At 40.1% G+C, this 27,740-nt stretch overlaps 2 protein-coding genes across 6 annotated transcripts in view; one reads left to right on the forward strand and one right to left on the reverse strand.

Moving 5' to 3' along the window:
* PHYHIPL (phytanoyl-CoA 2-hydroxylase interacting protein like) overlaps positions 1 to 11,344 on the forward strand; it is a 137,942-nt gene extending 126,598 nt beyond the window's left edge. For all 4 annotated transcript variants that reach the window (XM_051800225.1, XM_051800224.1, XM_051800222.1 and 1 more), the window contains exons 2-5: positions 746 to 942; positions 5,810 to 5,984; positions 6,460 to 6,577; positions 10,088 to 11,344. In XM_051800225.1, coding sequence (XP_051656185.1) covers positions 778 to 942; positions 5,810 to 5,984; positions 6,460 to 6,577; positions 10,088 to 10,622 — 993 coding nt within the window. In that variant the 5' untranslated portion in view covers positions 746 to 777 and the 3' untranslated portion in view covers positions 10,623 to 11,344. The remainder of the gene's footprint in view (positions 1 to 745; positions 943 to 5,809; positions 5,985 to 6,459; positions 6,578 to 10,087) is intronic.
* FAM13C (family with sequence similarity 13 member C) overlaps positions 11,138 to 27,740 on the reverse strand; it is a 51,731-nt gene continuing 35,128 nt past the window's right edge. For both annotated transcript variants that reach the window (XM_051800217.1, XM_051800218.1), the window contains 6 exons: positions 27,043 to 27,124; positions 24,477 to 24,688; positions 16,847 to 16,942; positions 15,390 to 15,589; positions 13,825 to 13,926; positions 11,138 to 13,043 (listed from right to left, as the gene is read on the reverse strand). In XM_051800217.1, the coding sequence (XP_051656177.1) occupies positions 12,920 to 13,043; positions 13,825 to 13,926; positions 15,390 to 15,589; positions 16,847 to 16,942; positions 24,477 to 24,688; positions 27,043 to 27,124 (816 nt within the window). In that variant the 3' untranslated portion in view covers positions 11,138 to 12,919. The remainder of the gene's footprint in view (positions 13,044 to 13,824; positions 13,927 to 15,389; positions 15,590 to 16,846; positions 16,943 to 24,476; positions 24,689 to 27,042; positions 27,125 to 27,740) is intronic.

The following is a 27,740-nucleotide window of genomic DNA, read 5'->3' on the forward strand; positions in this document are numbered from 1 at the left end:
ATGTTCACAGAATGCTGAACTATAAGGTTGCCTTGGGAACTAAGGGAAGACCTAAATTTAGAACCTGTGATGCTTTTTGGGGTCAATGGTCATTTGTTCATCTACCATATGCATTTAGAAATTAGAAAAGACTTCCCAAGAAAACTGCAGGGTCTCAGCTGGGCAAATGGAAAGAATAAAGACCAGAAAATGAAGGTTTTGTGTATGTCCCTTTTGCTGTGGCTCAATAAATTGATTAATGTTAATTGTTTAATTTCAAAAGTATCAGTGTTTTATATATGTGCATATGTATGTGCACATACATACACCATCTCTAAACCTTGAAGACATTGGGTTTGCTTTGTGCCTGAAAAATGGTTTGGGATGATGATTTTGATGTGTTTGTTTCACTGACAGATATGGATGGGGCCATTATGTTACCTGGGGACGTTGCTGGCATCTTAACTAAACATTGTAGCTTCAGATATTTTGTATTCTCAGCCTGCAAATGCACATAGTTGTGATGCCAGCCAGCCTATGCAGCCAGTTCACACCTTATTAGTGCTTATTCACCTGAGAAATTTCATCCCTTTCCAATGTTTTCCATCCCTGACATCAAGCCTTGCATAATTGTACCTACTAGTTGCTGCTAAGTAGCATCCATGAGCCTTTGTGAAGGCTGCTCAGAGCTGTGATGTACTGGAACACACAAAACAGTTACCAAATAGGTTCTGAACTGAACAAATCATGCTTGTTTTCTGTGCAGGGAATAAATCACAAGATAGTGGGATTGCAGAGATGGAGGAGCTTCCAGTCCCACACAACATCAAAATAAGTAACATCACGTGTGATTCCTTCAAGATTTCTTGGGACATGGATTCTAAATCCAAGGACCGCATTACTCATTACTTCATCGATCTCAACAAGAAAGAAAACAAGAATTCCAACAAATTCAAACACAAGGTAATTTTCATTCAAAAATCAAGGTGGAAACACTTGATTTTAAACAGTTGAATCTCAGTGTTGTATTAACCTTTCAAAGCCAGGCCATAGGACACAGGCACTGGACATCCAGAAAAGGTGGGTTTTGATTAATCTGATGGACTGTTTTTTCACCTGAAATCCCTTCTCTGTCTCTAGTCTATGTCTGTGTACACAAAAAATACATTTATTTCACAGAGAACTGAACATTACCTTTTCTGTTTCATTTGAAAACAGTTTTGGAACCTGTACAGTGTATTGCAAGGCAGACATTTTTACTCCTGACTAGTTCTGTATGATTATTTAAACAGTGTATGTATTCTCTGCCTGTCCTTGTTCAGTGACAGACTCCTGAGAGCAACACATGTCATTTCCACAGAAGAGTCACGAATTCTAAAGCACTTCTAGGAAGGCTTCCAGCAATTTTAGTTTGCAGCATTCAGCACTGTGACCTGAATATTCATCTGGCCTCTTTCCTCCAGCCACTGATGCAGGGACATGTTGAAGGCATTGCAAAATCTGTACTTATTAAATCCAGCAAAATTTGCTTTGACCTCAGAACAGTTGAAATGCTAGGGTGTCTAGAGAAACATGGAATGAGATAGAACATTAAACAACACAATCATCTGCAAATTTAAAAATAATGTTGGCAATATCTCTAAAAGATAAGGTATGCTAAGGCTCAAATAACTGTCCAGGCAAATATTAGGGCTGTAATTCTATCAATACCTCAATTACTATTGGTTTCTAAGCCAGAGGAATAACCAGAAAATATTTCCACCAATTTCTCTGAGGCTTTTTATTGTGAGAGTATTTTTCATGTGATTTCTGTTAATAGCAGGTGTATAATTTTCACATCTCCTTATTTGACTTTTTTTTTATTGCAGTTGGAAGTAATATATGCATTAAGTGTAATGAAACATCACTTACTACTGCTTGAAACCGAGAGTTTAACATGTTTGGTCAGGATGTTGCAGCTGCTAGGAGCAAGTGTGTGAAGCACTATTGAACCTAATGTTATAATAAGCATTTATTATGCCCCATTTTTAATTTTAATAGCAAATAAAGCAGGGCTATGTTTGTTTTTTTCTTACTACTTTTGAACTGACAGCCTTTGAATTTGAATTCCCATTTTACACTGCAGGAATATACCTTCTAATATAAATGCTTACTAGGATGGATTCTTTTTGATTTCTTTCATTTTATTATTTTACATATTTTTTCATTCATGTGCCAACCAGTGTAAAGCTGTAACATTTATTTTATAGTAGAGCAAGCACTATATGCACTTCAGAATCTTTATCACAGTGATAAGACTAGAGTTAAAATGGAGAGAGGAAAAAAGGATATTGGTATCATAATAAAGATAGGCTGTTAGATTTATTTTGTGTTTCTCAGCAATTCTCTAGCTTTTTACTGTGAAGAAATGTTTAGTCAAAAGAGAGAGGTATTTGGATTTGTGAGAACAGGAGACTAAAGTCTACCAACTCAAATGATGAATAAGTTGGGTGTCTTGGTAGAATTTACTTAAAATTTCTTGCTACTAATTGTGTCAGTGATTTGGTAGAGAATTTTTTGCTTGATTTTTTTGGTTGTTTTATTCCCAGGCCTGACTGACAGAAATAGAGAGAGCAGACAGGGTGGGCAAGAGAAGGGCACAGAGTGGATACTCCAACAGCTCTGTGCCAGAGCACTTACATGTTTGCTTTCATGCATCTTTAGTACTAAGGAATTTTTAACACACCTTCTAGAATGAACTTTTGTTGATAAACTAAAATGCTTGAATTCAAAATGTGTCACCCAAGTGAGGTTAGAGACAAGCATCCTTCCTCACTCTAAGACTGGCTGTACTTCCCAGCTGCAGCTCAGCTTCAGGGCAGGGAGCTGATCCCTGGCAGCTGCAGCACTGGGGCTGAATCCTCACAGAACTCACAGGGAAATAAGTCCTCACCCATCCCTTGGCTTGCTAACAAAGTTTTTGTATGAGGGTGAGGGACACCTCTGCCCCTTCTCCTAGCAGAGCTTTTTAGACAGAAAAGAGTGAGCCCTACTGCTTAGTTGTGAAAAGCAGCATTGAGGCTTACTCTTAGGAGTCATCCAGCAGTCAGGCTGTGCAAGGAGGTGGCATCTTCAGTGGGAAAATACCCATCATTACTTAGCTTTACAGGTAGGGTAAATCACTGTCTGCAAGTGCCTGTCTCTCTCACAGATGATTAGCCCAGAGGACCAGCTTACTTCTGACTTGAGTAAGTGGCTTGGGATGTAGACTTAACCTGATAGATGCTATACCTCAGCAAAGGCAGCTTTTTGTTTGTTTGTGTACCCAGGAGAGCATCCATGAATGGTTCATCCTTTCAATACTTTTTCTGTTGGCAAGTATAAAGTATATTCAGCATACTTAGGGAGCCTATAATTTTATTATTTACAACTATTGTCATCATATCTGTGAAGGAGGAGGTTTCTGTTGGTAATAGTATGCAAGGCTAGAATTGTAATAAGACTTTGTCTTTTCTTAAATTGCAATTTGCATGCCTCCTCTCTTTTTTATGATATGGAAATATGATTATTCTATGTAATAGGAAAAAGGCTCAAATATTTAGCAAAACTAGGCTTAGAACCTGGGTGTGCTGAGTTCCCACAATGTGTTCTACAAGCAGACCTGGCTGAAGGAAGGAAAACATAACAGGAGAAAGCTGGAAACTGAAAGCTGCCTCTATTCTAAAAAGGAGAGAGGCAGTGTGACTCACATACCTCACTGCTTAGTTACTCAGAGCTTCTTAGAAATTATGGCCATCTCGGTACCTTTAGAGTTGCCTGGTGGGTGCGGGTGCTGAAGCTCCCATCTGCCACTCCAGAATCCTTCCTGTCCTTTAGCTGGCACAGCACCTGCTTTGCACTTCTTTGGTGGCTCAGCCAGGAAAGAGGGCTGAGCAGGAGGGAGATGAAAGGAACAAATGGAAAATCCCCAGAGGAATTTCAATGGGAACATTAAAGGCCAGTATAGTGGCCTTAAAAAAAAAATACCGTGTTTGCTTAGAAAAAGAACAACAGAGAGTTCTGAAAAGCATCACATCTGCCCCTCCTCCCCAGCTGTGCAAGAGATAAATCCCTCATTTTAATGTGGTAGTCTGCCCCTTTTTTTCTTTTTTTTTCCCCTTTTTTTTTAGGTAGTCTGCCCCCTTTTTGGTACAGTTAGAAGAGGTTCCCAATGCACAGCAGGGAGGTAAGGCTTTGACACCTGGGAGCAACAAGGCTTTTAATGTTACATGAAAACTGACAAAAATAATGGGGGCAAAAACCACCACTGGGGTGTGATCACAGAGATCTGACCCAGGTGGAAGCTGTTTTTACCGTAACCAAAAAAAAGATGACAGGAAGACTAATGATGTTGACTGTAGCATCTGCTGACTACATTAGCAGTAGCAAATTCAGTCCAGCGGGATGCCTTTGCAATATAGTTTCAGGGGGGTAGCTTTAAATGTCATTTGGGGTTTCTTTTTATTTTTCCCTTGTAATTTTTTTCCATCCTTTATATATTATTTATTGTAGAGTGCACAACTGTCTCCTTTACAGATAAAGTTTTCTCCCAACTGTTATTTCATTTAAATGAGAATAATCAAAAAAGAAATCATGACAAGAAAATATTACCCTTGATTATCACTCACTCACATTTAACTTCTTCCACTATCACAAGCTGCTAATTTTACAGTTTCTTAATACAGAAACTGAAGAATACTTTTTGCTGATGGGAAAACAATAGGAAAAATATATTTTTCTGTAATAGAAGACAAAAAGGAAAAACAAATTCAGGTCTTGCTTACAGATCATGAACAGAAAATATCTCTTTTCTAATTCCTTTTTCCCCTAAGGGACTGTTATGCTAGTATTTGTACGTAGATGTGTATGGACTAGTATTTATAGATGAACAGTTATGGATTTTATTTAAAATGCTCACTTCTCACAGGGCAGCCATCTTACTCTTCTGTTATTACTGATAAATATTCAGTAATAGATACCTCTCGTTCTATCACAGCTCCTCAGCTACACGGTGCAGAGAATCAACTGCATCATGAGTCCTTTCACCCACAGCTGTAGCATAAACTGTCCACTTCTTCAACTCTTTCTTTCCCTTGGTGTTCTGTACTGCAGTCTTTGGTACTGTAGAAATTAAGTATTTCAACTACAACAAGCAGTTATTCTCCTTTGTTGCACCATGGTGCTGTGATACACTAGAAGAGCAAAACAGAGGATCTGAAACAGTGGTGGGGTGGGAAGCAAGAGGCTCAATGACAGGCACAAGCTCTCTGTTTGACTTGTTCTGGCCATTCCTGTACATAAGGATATTTTGATAGATGTACACTTGACGTAGTTACTCTTCAACATGTTTAATTTTCTCTGTTGAAGTTTGGTTTGGAAGATACCAACAGCAGAGTAGGTGGACTGATTGATGCAGGAATTTTGTTTGATTACACTGACTGAAAGAAAACAATGGAAATGAAAGCACAAGAAGCTCCTAAATTAAGATACCCTCGTGCTCAGTAGCATGTCTTTGTTTGCATACTTAAACCCAAAGGGCTCTAGTCTGAATTACATATTTGGGCTATATATAATAGTATTAGTCTGTAGTCATGTGGAACGAATAATAAACTCATACGTGCAAGATATCACCATGTCTCTTAGCACAGACCTTACCCCACTGTCCTCAGCCACCAACAAACTGAGAAGTGATTCAGGTTTGCAGAGAAGAGCCAGGGGTTGGGGATTTGCGACAGCAACGAAGGAAAGGGTGGTGCATTGGTTTGGTTGTGCTGCTGACTTGTGTGTTGTTTTGTCCTTTCGTTTCCATCAGGATGTACCCACGAAATTGGTGGCCAAAGCCGTTCCTTTGCCTATGACAGTGCGTGGGCACTGGTTCCTGAGCCCCAGGACAGAGTACACCGTGGCAGTGCAGACGGCATCCAAGCAGGTGGACGGCGACTACGTCGTCTCCGAGTGGAGTGAAATCATCGAGTTTTGCACAGCAGGTGATATTGCTGAGGAAACGCTCCACAGTATGAGTGCAATTAGCACTGGCTCTGCTGCCAGAGGGGGTTGGCCATCTAGCAGTGCTGCCTAGGCTGGGAGAGTTTCATAGTCACACCTGGAAACCGGAATTCTAACTTTAGGCTTTGCATGTGCTGAGGTTTGGTGTGTTAATCAACTGACATCAGCCAGAGAGGGCAGCTCTCAGCTCCTCTGCGGTCCCAAATACAGAGAAACCAGCTCTAACACAGGAAATCCTGAGTCTTGCAAAGTCCTTGTGGGGGAAGGAGTGGGGAGAATCACACATGCATGTTCCTGCCATTTCTTTGTTGCCACCATTGGAAACTGGGGACATAATGTGATGTATATGTTACCAAGACTCTGTTCCCAGTTTTAAGTCTGCATGTCTGTGTAGATTTTGGTGAGTGTTGTGGTTTTTCCTGTCCCCTGCACTAGCAGTTTGTCTTTTCTTTGCAGATTATTCAAAAGTTCACTTAACACAGCTATTGGAAAAGGCTGAAGTGATTGCAGGCCGTATGCTCAAACTGTCTGTTTTTTATCGGAATCAGCACAAAGAATACTTTGATTATATCAGGTAAGAAAGCAAACATATGCAAAAATCGTTTGGAAAATTAAGGGAGTAATGAAAATAAGTAAATAGAGACAGCTGTGCTACAGCTAGAGCAGGATGTCTGTGTGCTTTATAGCCCATTCAGAAGGCAGCAAAGAATAAAATATAACTAGCTCGTTTCTTCCACCTTGCTTAATTCAGCACTTCCATTAGGCAATAAAAGTCCGTGTTTTGTGGCAGAAACTGGGGTACTCACAGGGTGTGCAGCCTGATTAAAGTGTCTGTTATCATAACAGAGTGTTTAGTAGCCAAATATTTCTACTGTACTAAGAAATTAAGAGTGAGAGTAGGAGTGTACAGCTGTGTGCATAGGCATTTGCCTGCATATAAGAGTTCCATCTCAAATATTTGCTCTCCATGTAGAACCATCACATTTCCGTCCCCTAATGTGGTAAATATGGGCTCTGCAATCTGTGTGTTAACTTATAGATCATATGTAGAGGGAGAGGGGATGATGTTTAAACAGTTACAGACACCATGCCTCAGCTGGAATGAATAAATGGGATAGCTGGAGGTAGGTTCCCTATTCCTGCTGGAGAACCCAGTGTGCCCTCGCACACAAGAGGAAAGCAGAGTTTTTGATAGGAGTCAAAGCTCATGTGCTGACAGAGCAGGACCAGCCATGACACAGGGTAACCTTCCACCCTTAGAAGAACATGGATGAGAGGTAAGCAGTGTCAGAAGGGTGGCAGCACTGACTGTGCTTCTTTAATATGCACTGGGAGATGGGGCTCCTGCTGTGCCACATAATTCTGTTTTATGTGTCACACCAGTACCTGTCTAGAATGGAAAGTTTTTTAAATCTGGTGAAGGAAAAAAATTACTCCAGGCAATCCAGCTTCAAAGAACAGATTCCACCACCCTTGGAAACATTCCTGTTTTGAAGTCATGTGTCTCTGATTGATTCCAAGAGTGTATTGTATATTCCAGAGCATGGGCTTGCTCTTCCCCTTCTGTGTTTTGGAAGGATTATTTTATTGCACATAGCGACAAAGCTGCAAAACTCAGTGGAGGTAGGAAATGACTTGTGATTGCTGAGGCTCTTTGAGGACCTTGTGAAGCTCAGCTGCCATCCCGGACTAGACACCACAGAAGGGAAATGCCTGTGAGGGTTCCGATTCTTATGTCGCTTTGTTTTCAGCAATGTAATCACAGTGCATCTGCCTTTGTGTTTATTAGTGTTGAAAATTGCCACTGAGGTGCATTTATAGCTGTGGGTTTGGCCTTGTTCTGCCAAATGTGACTCCAACTGATTGCACTGTATCTTTTCCCCTCCCTCCTGTTAAGTTCTTTCTTGCTTCTACACAAATAGAGACGAGTTGGACTCGATGATCCTTGTGGGTCCCTTCCAACTCAGCATACTCTCTGATTCTGTGAGTTTGTTTTCCCTCAGTTAGTGAGTTAGAGACAAAAAGCTGTGTTTTATGAGGCTAGAGAGAAGCTGCACCACCTGTAACTGGCTGATGGTTGCCTTTTTTTGGTCAGAAATAGTCTAAAATGGTCACAAGGGCTGGTCCTTCAACCAAACACCCTTCTGCATGTTATGTTAATAACCAACCACATGCTCCCTTTTAGGGAATATTCCTTGTCATACCGTGCCTGCCAGTGGCTTCTGTGGTGTCATGACTAGCAAACAAGCTTGGAAAAGCTCTGGTAGCATTGGCAAACAAGCAACTAGTCACGGAGCTAAAGCAGCAGCCCCTAAATGGAGGGTCTGCAGTGTGAGCTCATAAGTGGTGTTCATGTCACTGCTGTTTACCTCGCCTGGGAGCAGCACTAAGCAGCTCAGATCCCCTGAAAGGGCGACCTATAATTAGCGTAATTGGCCACTGGATGTCAGTATCTTGCCACAGAAATGGAACTGACTCTCACTGAGTGCTGTCTGACTTTTCAGGTTGTAGATGTTTCAGGGGGTTATCCAAGCTGATTCAAGTTTTTAGGTTTTGGGTGGGTTTTTTTTCCCCATAGTAATAACTTCATAAAATACTAATTATACCCCCCCAACCCAATCAATGTCTTGTGAAATATGGCTTGAGACAATAACTAAGTAGTGTTTGAATGGCCCAGAAAACTGTTGGAACTTCTCTTAGAGTCAAATGTGCTGATGAGAAGTTAGAAACAAGGAAAAAAACCCCACAGTTGGAGACATTACTGAGCTGATTTAGAGCTGGTCTGTAGGTATACACAGAATTTTTTTGCTTTGATTGCTACCTCCCATATTAACCAAGTAAAACCTTCTCCCATGCAGCACCATTTTACCTGGACCTTTTGCAAGTCAAAAGCAGAGAGAAAGAACAGTATTTCTTGGTTAGTTTTCCCTCTCCTAAAAAAAAAAAAAAAGGAACAAAGGAAAAGAGAAAAAGAAAAAAAAGTAAAAGCAAAGCAAGAGGGGGATATAGGACTCTCCAGTCCCACAGATTCATGTATTTTTAATCTATAATCTTCAGTGAGCATAAAGGCAATTTTCTAAGGGTGCATAGCAGATATGTTTTGCGGGACTTACAAAAGGGGATATTTCCCTTTCGGGCATCACATGGTTGCAGGTGCAGAGAGAGTCAAAGTTATCACTGGGGCACTTCCAGACAGGTGTGAGACACAAGTTCTGGGGAATGTCCTGCTATACAAAACATCTCAGGTGCTAAGGAGGATTAGATGAGGTGTTTTGGAGTGTTCTCCGAAGTTTAGCAGCCTCATGCTACTGAGTGCAATTTTTGATTTGGAGGATTAAAAACTCACTTGTACATTGTACGTTTTCACTGGAATGAAATTGAGCTCAGCTTGCAAGAAAAAAAAAAAAAGTTATTCTTACAGTTTTTTCCCCTTAGGACTAGTGACTGCAGGAGCTGGATACCAACCAAAATGGAAACTAACCAAATTGCCTCTGTGCCCAGCTCTGCTCTGATTGAAGTCAGCAGTAGACAAATTAGACTGGAAATTATCATTTGGGGGAAAATAGACTATGGCAGACAGTACATTCCTTCCCATAACCTCTCTGAAAAGCATCTTTCAGAAATAACTTTCATTGGCAGTTTTCTACATGAACTATATACTGCCTATGCTAAAAATACACATTAACAAACAGTATATTCAGCATATGGTGACTGACTTGCAATACTCAACATGTGTTTATTGTTAGAATTGTAGTGGAAGACTGAACAAATGAGCTAATTAAAGATATCGGTGGTTTGGGGGCTTTTTGTGTGTGCTCTTTTTTGCCTGCATGTAACATCCACAGAGCTGACAGAAAAGCCAGACTGGAAAAGCAGATTTCCCCCTAGAGCAGGAGTTACTGTAGCTCTTCCCAAGTCTGATGTCACTTGATTTTCTTGGTCCTAAGATCATGACACTAACCTCGTTTTCAGTTTAACAGTTTTCCTTTGTGTCCCTTCAGTACTGTTTCCAAACAGCATGATGTCCTAACTTTCCACTTTACCATGTGTTACAAAATAAACAATACCAGTCATTCATTTGTAGAGAGCATCACGGGAATGCTATGCAGCCCTCTGTTAAGGATAACAGTGGCAGCCATGGCTCTCCGATCAGCGGGAAGCTGGAAGGCATCTTCTTTAGCTGCAACACTGAGTTTAACACTGGGAAGCCGCCACAAGATTCACCGTATGGAAGATACAGGTATGAGATTGCAGCTGAAAAACTCTTCAACCCAAATACTAACTTGTACTTTGGAGACTTCTACTGCATGTACACAGCCTACCACTACGTCATCCTCGTGATCGCCCCCGTGGGGTCACCGGGAGATGAGTTCTGTAAGCAGCGCCTTCCTCAGCTAAATATAAAAGATAATAAATTTCTGACCTGTGATGAAGAAGATGGTGTCATGGTTTACCATCACGCCCAGGATGTTATTTTGGAAGTAATTTACACCGATCCTGTGGATCTGTCCCTCGGCACAGTTGCGGAAATTACCGGTCACCAACTAATGAGCTTGTCTACCGCAAACGCAAAGAAAGATCCCAGCTGCAAGACCTGCAATATCAGTGTTGGACGTTAAAACTTCCCTCGTTCCTTAGGAGCCTTCCAACCTCTGTTGCCCATGTCCATAGTCAGACGTTTCTGTCGGAAGCATGCACATGCTGCTCTCACCAAAAGCAAACACGAGTCTTCAAAACCTCCAATAGCGTTCTTAGTATTTCTTCTCTCCCTCTTTCCCTTCTGTTGCCCCAATGCTTTAAATGATTAGAAGCCCTGGGTTTCTTTCTGGCAACCATTTATCCCTAGATGCTGCAAAAATTGTTTTCTGTTTCTTGCCAAACATAACAAAATCCTATATAAACTGCTTTAGCAAAATAAAAATAACGGCTTATAAATGGTGTTTAAATATGCATTCATTTTAACTACTGAACAAGTACTGGGATAACTCTGAACAGCATGAAAGGTTGTAATTGCAGCATGATTTGAATTTCAGAGCCTAGAGATGTCAGCACTTCCAATGTGTTGTTTGACAGTGTTATTTATGTTATTTATATTAGCTAACTGAAAACAGAAACTGTGTCTCGACATAATAAATATAATAGAAAAATATTTTATTTGTACTGTTGTATAAAATATTATACAATCATATAGAATATATAGATTACATTTTAATATCAATTGTATACATATATCATTAAATCATTTTCCCTTATCAAAGATGTAGTTTGTAAACTTCAAATAGCTCTGTATCTGTTCCTGTTGCTCTAGATGACTTCAATTAAAACAGATTTATGAAGACCATTTCTGATTCATAAAAGTTAAGTTATAAATTATTAAGTCAGTACACTGAAACAACCAACCGTCTGCGAAATAAAAAATTCCTTTTTTAGTGTTCATATTTTTTCCTCCAAACTACTTGAAGATGTGTCCATCTTCAAAATCATGCCATTACACGCAAGATAAGTACAAACGTGGTTGGTAGATAATAGGCTTTATAAAATCAAAATCTTCTTACCAAGATAGAAAACAGATTGCTTATACTATGTGGTCAATACAAAATGACAGTTAAAGCAAAACACTAAACATGATTCAACTTACTCAAGTCCCTTTTTCTCTCTTTAATTAATTCTTCCCTCCTTTATGTCTGGGCTAGGTATTTCCCAGAATCCCCCTGCTTTTCATTTATAATACAAAACCTGCTGATAATCCTTCTGTTAACAGTCCACTTTTCACACCAATGCTCTATCACAAAGAGTGACAAATTTTCCTTAATAATACAAAGTGTGGTGCTCTGAAAGTTAAGAAATATGCATAATTCCAATGGAAAAATAACTTTTTATAATCTTATTTTCAGTAAACAAGAAGTCTAGCAGTCCTCATCAGATAACTGTGACACTCACTTACATACCATGTACTTTATCTATCCAAAATATCTTAGCATAATGCAATAATCTAGTCCTGTTTTAATATATATATATATATATATGTGTGGCAATTTATAACACAAGAAGTACTTCAACATTTTACAAAGTGCATGCGTCTAAACGAGCTTTGGTAGTCAGAAAAGCGAATGTTATAGCATCAGGCAAAACAAAGTGCAAAGTTTCGTACAAAAATCAAAATTAGCATGTAGTTAGTTGATCTATTTATTAAGTTCTGTGAGCCAGGTCCTGTGAACTAGTGAAAAGGACAGCAGTCGGTACATTTGGTCTCTCTCTTCCCAGTAACCTCTATTTTTTTCTCTTATCTCTAAAAAACCAATAGTTCCATTTGGCCATCATGTTCTGTCCTTTTTTTTTTGCATAAGCAGCATCACTTTGCTCTACTCCCTGGCACTGGCTTTTTTCTATGCACCTTTTTTTGAAGCTACTGGAATTGAATGCCAACTCTGTCTTGAAAGCCAGAGTATGTCTGGAGTTTTCCCTTAATTCGTTTTAATTCATTTCCTTTAATCAGCACATTGAGAGCCGTCATTAATAGTTAATTCTAGTGCATGTTAATTCTGGAAACAAATGTAGTACGTTATCAGGTACTAAGATGTACTAAAAACCTGGAGAGCATTTCCTCACACTTTTAGAGCAGGTCAAACTGAGGAGCTACAACACTTCAGTGTCCTTTTCATTTCTTAATATTCTCACAGTGCACTTCAAGGCTTTTTCAAAAGGAAAAATATATACTATAGTCCACTCACCTGTGCTTAATATTCTTGCATATTGCTGTCCTCTCTCATCCCAGCTATTATAATTGGTAAAGTGCATCAAAAATCTCAGTGTGTCAAGTAATTGTGCAGCAGACCAAGACCTGTAAAATTACTTTATCTTTTTCATTACTTGTTTTTTTTTTGCTAGAGAACAATATCACAGCATTGCATTCACTTCAAATCGTTTTGGAAATATCATGCTTACTGATGAGAACCTCCAGGAGCCTGATTTTGGCTTTTGTGTGCTTGTATTCGGAGTATTCCTCGGCCATTGGCACTCGATCTTCTTTTTGAGGACTCCTATGAAAAGCAGATAACAGTGCCATCATTTTTATGTGTAAGAGGAGAAAATGTCTTTAAAATTAATTCTGCAACAACTAATGAGAATTGGATTTTTTATTTTTTACCAACTGTAAATGACTAAAGATAATTTGACAGGACCAAAAAGCTCTAACAGACAGAAATGAAATACTATTATTTAAAATAATGAATTTTCATATGGCAGAAGATTTTCTTTCTTGACAGCTGTACAAGCATAATCAGTTGATTCTCACATGTGCAGAGAAGTTACAACATAGTGCTTTGAAAACTGTTACCAGTTACCACTGCCCATACCCTCCACAGTTTTCAAGAAAAAGGTTTGCTAAATGGAGGAGGAAAAGCAAAGAGTGAAAAGTACCTGGTATTTAATTATGGGTGAAAGAAACAGTGACTTCTGTTTTTAAAACCTGGCCTTTTAAAAATAGCCCAACTGCCAAGTGTAATTCCTGCAGATTGACACCCTCACCAAGAGTCTTTTAGCAGCTTCCCTTCAGCTCAGGGAAGATCCTGTGCTGAGATGGGGGTTATACCAATTGCAGGTGTGACCTGGAAAATCCCCAGCCCCAAGCCATCCTCAGGGATGACCACATGGTGCAGGAACTAAGCAGGGAGATAGATGGACACCTCCACGGTATTGTCCAGTCCCCAGCTGCAGCCTCTTTGTCCTGCTCAGCCCCGAGTGCCCACCCTGGCAGAAACAAACACCCTGCAGAGGACCCAGAGGGAACAGGAGAGGGCTTTTGCTGAGCTGGTGAGTTACCTTCCTGTCTGTTTGTAGAATTGCTCCTCAAACTCTCTCAGAGCTTTGCGAAGCCTTTTCTTATCGGCTCTTGTTTCTCTGAGATGTTCAAGCAGAACGGGCCTGTAAGACAGAGACAAGAACATGGGACCCCCTCCTGCTGGGAAGTGTAAAAGCCGTGGCTTTGGGTAACAGAGCCTGCTGGGCTGGGCCATGGCAGGCACTGAGCTCAGTGCCTCCAGATGTTCCACCACACCCCTCAACGATACAGCTGTGCTCCTCCCCTTCTACTGGTACTCTCACCCTTCTATTCTAGTAAAGTGAACGCAGACACTCTGTGGTCAACATGGGAGGAAAAGCATTCAGAACTGAGTCTTGCTAGTGGCCTTAATTCTCTGTGGAATTAATGGAGTTGACACAGCTCAGCATCGCACAGGAGGAAATGCTTTGCATCTCTTTTAACTGAATTAAAATCAACATCCAAGCCCTGCTCATGTCTGCAGCTGTTACCAATCATTACTGTGATGCAGTGGAAATGCCAGTGGTTCCCAGAAGCATCGTTTTTGGAGGCCATGTTTTAGCTAGTGTTCAGAGAAAAAGGTTTTTAAGCAGAGAAAGAACTCTGTGATGGCATTTGCACCTGGCAATTATTGGGGTTTTGCATAACAACAAAATGCACAGAAATATCTTCCCAGCATTTGTGAGCAAACTATTGCACACAGAGTTCATTTACATAGAAATCTAAGTAACTTTTATTTATTCTCAATTTTGGTAAAGCCTAGTTAGCTTCCTTTATGCATCTAAGAACTCCCAATCAAAACACAAGAAAAAGATACCATCCCCTAAGCTATGAGAACGTATCTGTTCCTGGAAGGCATAGTCCTCAACAAGTTTCTTGATGGAGTGATAACAGCATATGGGCATCTTGAGATCTGTTGTCTCATGCAATCTGAAATTCTTAACTACAAATCATAAGGTTTTGGTTTTGCAATGGAGGGTTGTGGTAAGTTTTCAGAGCAGACAGGCACTAATAACTAGGCTTAGGCAAGGCATAAATTGATTTTACATGCATTCAGTGGCCCCCCATGTGACCAGTTGCTGTATGACCTTTCATGCAGCTCCCCTGTTGCTGTTTGGATGCCTGAGGTCACTGGCATTTTTACATCACTCACACAGTCAGTCCCAATACACACACAGAGGAGCAGACTATTGTCCAGTTTTATGACAGCTTTGTAAGAACATAAGTAGTTAGACAGCTACAAATTTTGCAGCAGTTAAAGGTAGGTCTGCATACCTCTACGATGCCATTATGTCGTATCTACCATGCTGTCTTTATTTCTCTTATCTGCTTACTTTCCTTTACCTTGCTCTTCCTGGACTTGGCACAAAGTTGTTTGAATAAATAGCTCAAACCACAGGTATGCTGCCCAAACAACAAATCTGCTCTGCCTCTTCTCTCACATAAGAAAATGCTGAATCACTCCTTTAGTGTAGAATATCCCTGTGTAACAGGTATGGCTCAGGTTTCATTTACAGAGTCTACATGAAACATTTTAAAAATACAAGGGAAAAACGTGGGAACTTACATTGTTGCCTCGTGTAAATTGGACATAGACAAGGCTGTTTGCCTGTAAACTTTCTTTTCATCCAGAGGTGAGACATGTGCAGGCTCACTCTCCTCCTGAGAGTAACACAGGTGCTCTTCAACCGGGAAGCAAGACATTGGACCAGATGACAACTCATGGCTGCTTTGAGAATGGTCTTCATCTGAGTCTTCCTCCTCCTGCTTGTGAAATGTGAGGCATTATTTAATTAATTGTTTAAATTGGAATACTCACAGTTCATAGGATGACAACAAAAAGAATTAGGATCTAACTTCCTGGGTGTATTCCTTGCAATAGGTTACACACATTGAAAGCTTTACCCAGGTAAATCTTGGTAATCTTTATCGAGATTGTTCATGAAAGCACTCGTGGGGTCACTGGGTAACTGAGTATTGCCTACCATGAGTATAAAGGACAGAAGTTGGCCCTGCTTCTGAGTATCCCCAGCCAGCAATTTATTTCTGTTTGCTCTAAAGCCCTTCTATGTAGCAAAGATGTAACTAACATTCTGTATTTATTTCAGCAGTGCAGTCTGGCTGGAACTTGTACTCCTCTTATATACCATCTACTGTGTGCATTGTGTCCAGAAATTCTGACTGTAACAAGGGTTGTAAGGAGAGATTCCACAGTTTTATAGCTACAAACTTTAACTACCAAAATAGGTGATTACTGCTGTCTTACACTCCTCCATCCTCAGAAGAAAAGCTGAGCTATTGAAACTGAGGCTTAAATATAAAACTTCCATGGGGCAAAGCTCCTACAAAGTAATGCAAGGGAGAATTTCAGTTAAATTTGCTAATAAAATACTTCTGTGCAATGTGTACAAAGCTTTATATCGGGATTTTTCAGAGAAATCTGAAGCTCCACTCTCATCTAACAAGACAATAATAATTTTTAAAATCGACCTAGCTCCAATTACTATTAGATTAGTATTTATGATAGACAAGCTAATTAACTTTGAAGTAGCCAGATGCCACTACTTTTACTGCCCATGCGACCAGTACTGTTACATTACAGTGATATATTATTAAAGTATTACTAATATTTATATGCTACATGATTGATAAAAGCATTGTCAATAAGTTACAGAAGCAAGACACAGTGACAGCAGAGATCTTCATGAAAAGAGAGAGCTTTCCTCCTGTGTTACAAGTGTTAGCCATGATGAAAAAGTAACGCCAGCCTTTGTCTCTTACCCAGGCCACTGAAGTACTGCCTCAGAAACTGCTGCCATAAATTGTACCCTGTGACATGCCTAGAAGCTGAATTTTACAGAGCATTTGCTCTATTTGAAATATCAACACCCTGTATTAACCAGTGAGCAGATTTTTTAAATATCAGTAGCTGTATTGCTGCCAAACGGACATACAGGTACAAATCAAGCATGGCATTTTCTATGGGGTTTTTTTTACAATGGATATGAATTCTTTCCAACTTACAATTGTTGTGATCAAAGATGGAGCTGCAAGAAGTTTCTTGATAATTCTGTATCTGTCGTAAAGAGGTTTCATGAGACTCTTTTCTTGCTTAGTGACCTAAAGAGAAATCATAACAAAATGTAGTCCTCCAAAATTAAAAATAAAAGGTAAATTAAAAAGATTCTCATTTGCTCCTGTAAAGCTGAGAAAGGTATTAGAGGAATATGACCAGATGTGTATTTTGCTTCCGCAGATATTCCATGGGCACTGTAATTTAATTCATACAATTCCCATAAAGGAAAATGGCAATCTGTTTTCTAATGGAGAATACCCAATGTGGTTTCCTCACGTCCTGGAGCCATACCAGCCAGGCAGAGGGGATATTATTCACTTTCTGAGGATGCTGGTGGAGCAGTAAGAGTTAAGATACACTGCTACTGTGCCTTGCATTGGTATCTCACTCACTCAGCTGCAAGAATAGCAACAGGCTCCCTGCAGGAATGTGACAGTCTGCCTGGGACAATATGCCCATAGACTCAGTGGGATGGAGAGCACCAGGAACACAGCTTTACAGCCTCCACATGGAGCTGGCTCCATGCAGGATTGCTGCATGGATTCCTCACTGGAACTGCCTTTCACAAACAGGATTAGCTGTCTGTTCATTTAGTTTGCTCTTGGTCTTTTATGAGCGCTAGAAGCATTGATTTGGAAGAGAGTATGATTTAAATTCAGCTGTTAAGAGCCTGATCAAGCCACAAATATTCACCAATACAAAAATAAACCTTATGGAAACTAGCTGTGCGGTAGACTGACTTACTGTACTAAGGAAAAAAGAGTGAATTCCACAAGGAAAGACAAAAAAGGCCTCAACCAACCAACAACCCCCATCATCCCCAGAAAAAACAACATGTTCCTCAGTGATTAAATGCCAAAGCAGGGTCATTTGCAAGCTAGTCCACCATCAGCCTCTGCTCCTCAACTCCCATGCCTATGAGCTCTCTGCATACAGTGTCACTGATTTTTGACACAGTGAAGCCGAGGTCCACCCACTCAGATGAGTGAACACACAGCAGCTCTGAAGAGACACAGACTGGCTGACAGTGCAGACAGTAGTCCAGAGCTGCTCAGAAACAGCCAAATGCCTGGTCAGCAGAGTAAGGGTGACAGACAAACACAGGGTGGTGACACCATGTATGTCTGGCTCACTGAGTAGCTGGGGACCACATCTAGAGGCACATTTATTTCACTGCAGAATGTCACTCCCAGTGAGTCCACTTCTCTTCCCCAGTTGTCATGTCTCATTTGATTACAACCCGTAAGAGTGGCTCCAGGGAATGCCAAAGAGCCAGAATAGATCATTTTTTGTTTGAAACCTGGTCAGTGCCCTCTCTGTCTGACCTTGTTAAGGTAAGTCTGGATGATAGTGATACTGAGCCATACTATACATCAGCAGGGCAATCATCATCCCCAGTGTGCTCTGCTGTGTTTCAAGGCTGCTGTTACAGAGCTGCTTCAACCTTGAGAAGAAACACCCTCTCTGAACTCCATGCTATAAAACATGCCCTATCATTCCCTTTTTTGAATCAAGTCTCTTTTATGTCTATATAGCACTAATAATTTCTTTTTTGTTCTCCTTCTTAGGAAGTATAATTTCTTCATACCCTCTCCATCCCTCAGCTCTCATTCCAAGCCCAAAGATGAACAAAAATGGTTTTATCCAAGATGCAGAGATAATTTTAACAGCTGGCATATTTTTGGACACATGCTGGTGCTGCTCCCCTTTTCCTCTACCACTGGAATTACTAGCCAGAAACAGAGACAGTCATAAGAACACAAACACAGATATCAAACAGAAATTCCACAGTTGTTTATAGACAAATTTTCAAGTCATCATCTCACCAATGGTGGAATTTTTTTTTTTGTTTGCACCTACATTCAGGAATTAAGTCCCTTGAAAGGATTTTAATTAATAGTTTTAACTGCTGCTGTGTAGTAAAGGAAAAAACACGTGACAGGTCATGTCATTTTGTAGTTCATGTCCTAGATGGTGCCCTATGCAAAACCTTTCTCAGCTGCTAAGCACTCTAACCATGCATCATAGCAGAGCCAAGGATGCATGAGCCAGGTCTGCTGTGGAGATATCATCTCCCAACTTTATCATCAAATCCTGCGTTTTCCAATCATGAAGAGAGATAAAAAGATTCTCTTTTTATTTTAGTTTATTTTTCTAACATATAAACCACATTCATCAGTATCAGGCAATAACATTTATACCTGAAAATTAGTTTGAAATAACTAAAATTATATTAATTGTGTAAAATTCATCTAAATATATTTAATATACAAGCCCAAAAATATTTGTTAGATAAGTTAGATAATTTTTAATGTACCTATCTTTCCATGGCATACTTACAGGTTCTCCATGAATACTCTCAAAATACAGTAGACATTTCTGAAGATTGATTTTTTCCAAAGCCATTTGCTTTTTTGTCATATCCTATTTAAAAGAGTTATTTATAAGATTATGAGTCAGGATTTCATGACGAGGGTACAGGTACATATCTGTTTAATAATCTGCTCTGCCCAGATAAACATTAATAATGAATCCTCTTTCTGCCTGCATTGAGGTCAATGGGGACTTGGCATTAACTTAGCAAGAGCAGAGTCCAAAATTATATGACTGAATCTTTAAATGAATCAAAGGACATGTTACTCTCTCAAGGCCTAATGCAGAGCTGATGGCAGCTATGGAGATACTTCTGCTGATTGGAGTAGTCTTTCTGTCAGGCTTTTACCAGTGGAAAATACACTGTATTTGCTTTGGCTGCCAAAGGGGAGCCTTTGGAGCCTGAACTTGTGCTCTGTCTTATGGAGAAAGATGCATAAATGAAAGTTCACTGAAAGCCTGGAATCTTATTTTTCTTAACTGTCATACATCTAACACTTGATTGCCTTGGTTTCTCTCAAAATTACTATTCCACCAAAGCAATTTAACAAACTTAAGGCCAGGAAGTGCTATTAGGCTACCGATGGAACACTGCATTCCTTATCTGGAAGGTTCCAAAGGTAAAACCGTGGTCTTAGTCAGTAAAGTGAGAATCTTCACGTGGTGCTCAGTCTGCATCCAAAAAAAATTTCCTGAGAATACCATTTGACAGAGGCACTGAGGAAGCAGGGGTTTTAGCTGGAATATCTCAGCCAAGTTGCATGGACATGAGGTGTGTGTCATCGGTTGGGTTTTGGAAAGGCGGGCTCATAAAAGATGACAGCAGCACGTGAGTAGAAGGTGTTGGCAAATGAGGTCCCACAGGTACCACTGCAGAACTTTCTTAGAACAATTTAGGTAACATTAATGAATAATTATTGTAACTGAAAAACTAAAGAAATGTTTTTCCTCATCCATCTTATGGAGAAATCAGAAAATAATGTTAACTTCCATTTGCCAGTTCAGTTCATAAATAGCATTCCCCGTTATATATTAAGTATGTTTAGTTGCAACAAATGAGAACAGCCACCATTCTGCTCAAAATACTCAGAAACTTGCAAAAATACAGAGAGGATTTTTCAACTTTTTTCCCTCAACTTTTTAATCTTTCATCAAAAAAGAGAAATGGATTTGCCTTGGCTGGTAAGAGGTATAGAAGAGAAAGCTTCAGCAATGCAACCCCAACCTGTTTGTGGAGTGGAGTGATAGATTCACAATGAAATCCCTAAATATTCAGCCATCGTGATACTATGATGAACACTCTCTAAATGCTGGGGCTACAAGGAAAAGGTACTGTCTGTAAAATGAAATGGAAGAAGACTGACCAGGCAGCAGGAAGTTCTGGCTGGACAGTGTCCATTGGTAGAACCGCTGTGGGGGAGCTGCAGTTTATTTCTGTTCAAAAATCACAATACAGATCACTGGTAGCAGAAGAATGTTGATTTTTCAACAATGCAATTTGTCAAAGTTGGTGACACACCAGTACGTGTACAGGTGTCTGCTGCAGGGAGCACACAATGCAATGGGTATTTATCTCTTTTTTTCCCTTTTCCCCTCTTCCCAACAAGATCTGCTCCCAAACACCAAGGAGCTAAATGTCATTTTCCACAGTCTGCCAGATCATGACAGAGCTGTATGAATCAGGGCCAAGTGTCCAAAGGTTTGGAGGAGATGAAGTAATGGAAGGATGCATGGAGTTGGGGACACACAGCGTGCCTTTCCGCAGAAATTCAATGACTAAGGTTTTTCTACTGATGATTTGGAGAAATATTTTTACTAATTAAACTCTATTTTTAAAAATATATTAAGCCCTGAAGAAGGAGCACTCTTGTGATACCAGAGTGCCTTGCTATTAACTTCAGCAGGAGCAAAACCTTTTTTGTTTGCTCCTCAATGCAAAGCCACTAATCAGAACTGCTAATCACATTTTGCCTAAAAGGTCTGCATGAGTTAATCACTCTAAAGTTGTCATTCATTTTAAGAGATGAGCTGCTAACTAGAATGCAGGAGTATGATAAATTAGCTAATTTTTTTATTTATTGCTAGTTCTGCAATTAATACAAGGTTAATTCTTTCAAAAACTATTAAGCCCAGAGCAGCTGAATGGTTAGGAAGAAACAGGGAGTGATCATTAATATTGATTTATCACACAACAAATGATCTCCAGGGGGTTTAACATTTGACTCTATTTCATTAGCTCATTTTATTAGCCATCTCAAGACAGGTTTGTATTCGGCTAAGTTTGAAATGGCTGATAATTTCAAAATCAGAGCAGGCAGGTGAAATCACAAACTACAGAATTGTCTGAGACATCTTAGGACTGTCGGCTGAATACACCAGTGGAAAATCCAATGCTAATTAAATAAAAACACTGCTTCATAACCAAGGAGAATATGAACAGAAGTAGGTCAATAATGAGAAGACAGATACATTAAGTGAACCAGTCTGAGAAAGGCCTTGGGGGACAGACTGCAAACATTCAAACTAAACATAAGGCAAAAATTGTTTGTGGCATATAAAGAAAGAAAAAGGAGACTTCACCTAAAGCTAAGTAGTTTGGTTTTCATAACTTGGAACAGAGAGCTGTACACAGTTGATTTCCTTACTAGTCTGTCCCCTGCATTGCCAACATCTCCCACTGTTGTTTATACAGACAGAAAATACAAACTGAGGACAGAAGGACAGACAGTGTGACAGCAAGGGCTGGACCTGCCTGGGGCCTCTCAAAAGAGGTGCTTTGTTTCCAGGCAGACACAGAGTCCAGGTTCCCAGGGCCGAAGTCTGCCTCTTGGGGATGTGTGGTGGCTCATTGCAAAGCAGCCTTTTACACAGAAGTAGAAAGAAGGTGAATTATTACATAAACCACCATCGCCCTGCACAAGGAGCTGGTGACACAAACAGTGAGAGGTGGCCATCCCCTTGTGGGTTACTGAGCCATTCACAGGCCAATCCCAATTTTCTCTACACCTTTTCATTTAGTAACTTCACTCACAGGCTCTTTTGCAGGAGGGATGTTTTGTTCTGGAAACCACATTCTGCTATTTTGTATTCAGGTCTTGTGGTCTGTGCTCTTTAGGAACACTGGGATTTTACTCTGCACCTCTCTGAAGGACACACATTCTCTCATTTCTATTTCAACAGGGCCTTAGATGCTTTCCACAGCAGAACTTCAGAGGACAACTTGGCAGGCTTTTATAGAAACACCATCCTTGCCCAAAATAACTAAATATTGAAAAAAAAAGAAACATTTAGCTGCTATTTACTATACTATTAATGTGGCTCAGATTCTTCTACAAGATCTAAATGTTATATACAAGATAAAATGTTGCACATAAAAAATATCTACAGTAACTGCAAACTTGTGTGTAGCTGAAATGAAGCCTTTGATCTTTGCTGGAACCATCCTTGATTCATTTTGCATCTCCAAGTGCTATAAACCTCATTCTCCCCCAAAAGTCCAGGATGAGTCATAATCAAAATCCAATATTTTTTAATGTTATACTTGGGGAGCTACTAAAATATATAATTTTGAAATAGATCAATTTGATTTCATGTTATTCCTACTCAAACTTCTGTTCCCCAGCAGTTTGGTGTAACTATTACTAAACACCTTTGCTAACAAACAGTTCTCTCAACACAAGTTCTCTCCACAAGAATACAAGAAGAAAATAAATAAGACCTCTTAAAAAAAGCATTTGAAAATAATGACTTGCGCAAACATTTAATTTCCATTACTCTTTTCTCTGTGAGAATATTTCAAGACAGCACTGCCGTTGCACAGATTTAGGATGCCCTCTTGGAAAATCAGGAAAAGTCCAATAAATTGAAAAATTAATGGAACAGAGACCCACACCCAGCTTACTCTTATAAGAGTTTTTTGGACAGAATTTCCTCACTGACATCTGTTTTGGTGTCATCTGATCTCACTCCTTGCGTAATAAAAAACAATTTAAAACCTGAAAATATTATCCTACAGTCTGCACTGTGGGAATTTTAGGACTATATACAGAACAGCATGGTTTTGTTGTCTTCTTTTGTTTTCTGGTTATGAAACACTTTTTCCATTTCAGGTTTTTAAAAAGTAGCATATAAAAAGAAACAATTTAAAAATCAGTCATGTATACAGAGCTCAAGATCTCAGAAGCATGGCATTGTTATGCACAGTTCTGGTTTTTATATAGCAACTAGTTGTTTAAGAACTAAGAATAGAAGCAAAACAAAAATTAAAAATTATCTCTGCTGGGTACTCTCTGAAATCCACCCAGAATAATTTTTTAGTTCTCACATAGTTTAGCATTTAGTTCTTCATCCCTCCTTGTCCCCCTTGTCCCCTTTTTTGTTCACCAACTAGAGTCTAAATGCTACTGTCAATGTTTAGATTTTAGACACTTTTGAGGGCAGAATTTATTGCCTTGCTTGGTTCTACAGCATCAGAACAGCAACACCACTGGACAGCAAAAACAGCCCCCCCGAAAAGTATTTTTATGGGTGGGATGTACTGCTTCAGACAACCCTACAGTGTGCTGAGAACGGGAAGGTGCAGCAAAACTTTAAAATATGTAGTAGCTCAAAACCAAAATTAATTACCCAGCCAAGCAATCATGTCTAATGGAATATTGCTCCTAATTGAGAACATGGAAGAGCAGAGACAGCATCAGCACAAGTAAACGCACAAGATAGAAGGGCAAAGCTGTCTGGATGGTTGTGCTCTCCTCATGACCTCAGACCATCGACTGGGCAGAGGCTTTCAGCATCTCTCAGGTGAGAGAGGACCTTTATCATCAAAAGAACTTCAGGAAGGTTTTTAGTCATGCAGTTTCTGGGGGCTGAAGATGGGATTGCTTTTGCTGTCACCATCTTCCACATGGGGATACGCAGCCTCAAGTAGGCAGGTTCTAGCAGTGCCTGGCAAACTGTTCTACACAGGCATCTCTGAGCAAAAGGTGCTTAGCTCTACTTGAAAAAGCCTTCTGCACCTCTTTGTCTGAGAAACTCTTCTCAGAGAGATCACTTCAGGAACTGCACTAGAGTTCCCATCTCATTAGAGAGAAGTTGCACTGCAGTGCCAGACGACAGAGGATGCACACACCCCCTGAGACAGCTACACACTAATAACCTGCCTCAGGTGATAAAGTCCTGAAGGAAACAGCCATGCTTGTTAAATACCTTAATAGTCTCAGGAAGGTGAAAGTGTTGTCTTTTCTCCTTCAGTCGCCTCAATACGCTATCCATGGTTTCTTCCACTGAGGGAGCTGGTTCCATGCTCGTGGCCTCCTGTGTGCCAGCCTCATTAGAGGTCCCAGTGCTTTCACAATGGTCATTTCTTTGGGGTGCTGTGGAGGTGCAGTTTTGCTCTTCTGTAATTCTGAGTTTCAGTTCTGAAAGGCCAATTACATGGCAAGATTAGAAAAAATTAGAAATATTTGCAAAGCAGTTTCCTCTGATGCTACCAGAAAACAAACAAACAAACAAACAAACAACAAAACAAAACTTTCCTAATTTTTGCATACAATTTTCATCATACCACAGATATATAGGAAAGTAATTCTGCTTCACTTTAACATGTAAATCTTTTACCTGGTTAAAGGGAAATACAATGGTCAAGTGATGAGATGTGTCCATGACAATGAAATTTACAGCACATGTGTAATTCTCTTTTTCCTCCAAGGCCATCTTTGACACAAAAGGTGAGGACTGAAGAGGCACTGAGTTATGGAGTGGGGTCTGGGTAGGAATTAGTGCTGAATTTCAGTGGGAGTGAGGTTAAGAAAGGGGCTTAAAAGGAAAAACAGTGAGAAAATATTTATGGGAGGTTAGGTGTGGGGGGAATATGAAGGCAGAGCTCTCTCATTCCTCTCCTCCTCGCTAAGCCTGTGTACTCTCTGGATAAGTAAGAACATGCCTGTGCCTGGTGTGGGCATTGCTGTCCAAGGATGCATCTTTCACAGACACCTTCCCAAGCCAGAGCAGTGTCTCTGCAGCATCTGCTCCCCTCTCACCCGAGCTGGGCTTCTCTGCCCTCCTGTGCTGCTGCACAAGGGAGGAGGAGAATGAGAAGGGCTGTGGGGGCCAAGCTGTGCCACAGAGCCCTCCATGCCAGGCTGCTGGATAACCAACATTGCTCTCCAGTGCAATTTAAACCATCCACCTCCCTTCCAGAGACTGCACTGCCCTAAGCCAGGCTCAGGTGGAGAAACAGCCACTTCCCTTGCCAGAAGAGCATCTGAGCAACCCAGAAGACAGACAGCTTCCCAGTCAGCAACCTGCCTGGATGTGATAAAGTGTGTGAGTATATTAGCTTGACACCAAGCCAAAGACCCTGGAGCTCCAGAGACCTGCACAGAGCAACGAGGAAATTGAATTGCAATCTGAATTATCTCCTGTAAAATCAGACTTTGTTCATAGCACACATCTGGCTGGTGCAGCACCTTGGGCAAGGCAGGAGATTGATGGCTCCACATGTGTTAAATTTGTTGAAATCCATGCAGAAGTAGTAATAAAATTTTTTAGCTGTGACAAGTCTGAGGATATAGGCCAGCTTGGCAGGGAAAATCAGTATTTTTTAGTAAACCCACAGAGCTAGAAAGGATGGACAAGCCTTATGAACTTGGAGAAGGACCTAAGAAGCACCTGAGTGTTTTCCATTTCAGTTGTACTTGTCATGTTAATCTCATGAATCTCACTTCACTTAAAAGCAGTGCCATTATTCAGGATAATAAAATCAAGGATTGTCACAGGATTAAGCATTTTAGGTGTGAAGGTGAGGCTGATCTATGAACACTAGACCTCTGGCTAGGAGAAGCAATGGTTGAGTCAGAAAGATTATTTTCAGAAAGTTAACTATGTAGATCAGCCATTTCTTCTCACTTGTATTTCCTGGATTTGTAACACAAAGTTCAAGGAAAAACAACAACAACAAAAATAATAACCATAATGATGATGATGAAATCTTACAGGGATCAAGGGAGAATTTTCCAGAAGAAATTTACTGAAAGATGGGTTTCTAATTCTTTACTTACCACAATCACAGCCTCTATATCTACATTATTAACTACATCCAGAACAGAGATGAAAGATAGTACTACAATTTATCTAGTAGTGAGAATCCATTTATAACAGGGGGAAAAAAAGATTTAGATAAATTATAAATAGCCTTAAGAAAAAAATCAATCTGTCTTGGCTACATTCTCCCTGAGGGAAAGCATGTGATACACCCCTAGACGTTAATGGAGTGGTTCGCAGACAGTCAAGGGCAAAACCTGACCCTCAAGACCAAATCTAATACCAAGGAAAGATCTGTTCTTATGATCAAAATAAATAAAATCTTTAGAGATGAATATCCTCAGTCATAAAGAAACAGTTGCACCTACATTTGTGCCATTACAAGGAAAGTTTTAACTTCTCTATTTCAGGCACTCATGAAAATATTCAAAATAGCATTGCCTTTTGCATGAATGTTTATAGTGATAAGGGAGAGACGGTGTCTTTTTCCCCTTCCCCTTTCTAGCCTTGCTATGAAGGTTGAACTGGCTTACTTTAATCCCTGCTTTCAGGAATCAAGGCAAGTCATATCCCCTAATATCTCTGTTGCCTTTGAAAGCCTTATTGGCATGCACTGTGAAAAATAAGCAGAGCAGTGATGTTAGACAACTGACTCTAAAATATTCCAGGTACATTCCTACTTCCAAAAGCTTCAGCAATAAAGGGAAAGCGACGTTCTATTATTATGTACCTTTGAGCTGCTTCCGACCTTTGGCCAAAGCATTCATCCATTTCAGAACTTCAGGATTGGAAGTCTTGTCACCATGGGAAGGCTGAATGCAAAGACAAATGTAAAGAATGTAAAGAAACAGAAGGAATTGAGAGTTAAGTGATCAAACAGACAAAACCCTTTGTGCTCCAAAATGCCCGTAGTTCCCACTGCATGGTGTCACCGGGCCATGCAGAGCACTTGGCTTGATCGTGGCATTAATTTGTCACGACTTATCTGTGCCCCATTGTGGCACAGTGCTACATGGATCTGGGTGTTTTGTCTCTGATCCTAAAAAAGACCCAACAACATCTAAGTCTCTGACTAATCGGGTAAATAACCTCAGTGACTTCAAAAGGATTGATCAAATACCCAATTTTAGTCAAGTTCCCAAGTGATTTCCAGGATGGTAACTGAAGCTCTCTGTCCCTTGCAGGGATAAGCCCTTGCTTTAAGACAGGGATTCTGCTGGGAAACAGCACTTAAAAAATTTCCACTGACCTGCTTAAATAATCAAATGAAAAAGTCCTGTGCTAGAGTCATCTCAAAAGTAGCAAACGACTAAATCTATATCAGTTCTTTCTTTGCATTTAGAAATTGTCTCCAAGTTTAAATCAATTTACACTGGATCTTCAAAACTCAAGATATTTAAAATGGCATAACAGTTTTGCAAAATTAAG

The sequence above is a fragment of the Manacus candei genome, unplaced genomic scaffold (genome assembly GCF_025592945.1).
Source record: "Manacus candei isolate 608988 ecotype Guabito, Panama unplaced genomic scaffold, ASM2559294v1 h1tg000050l, whole genome shotgun sequence".
Lineage (NCBI taxonomy): Eukaryota > Metazoa > Chordata > Aves > Passeriformes > Pipridae > Manacus > Manacus candei.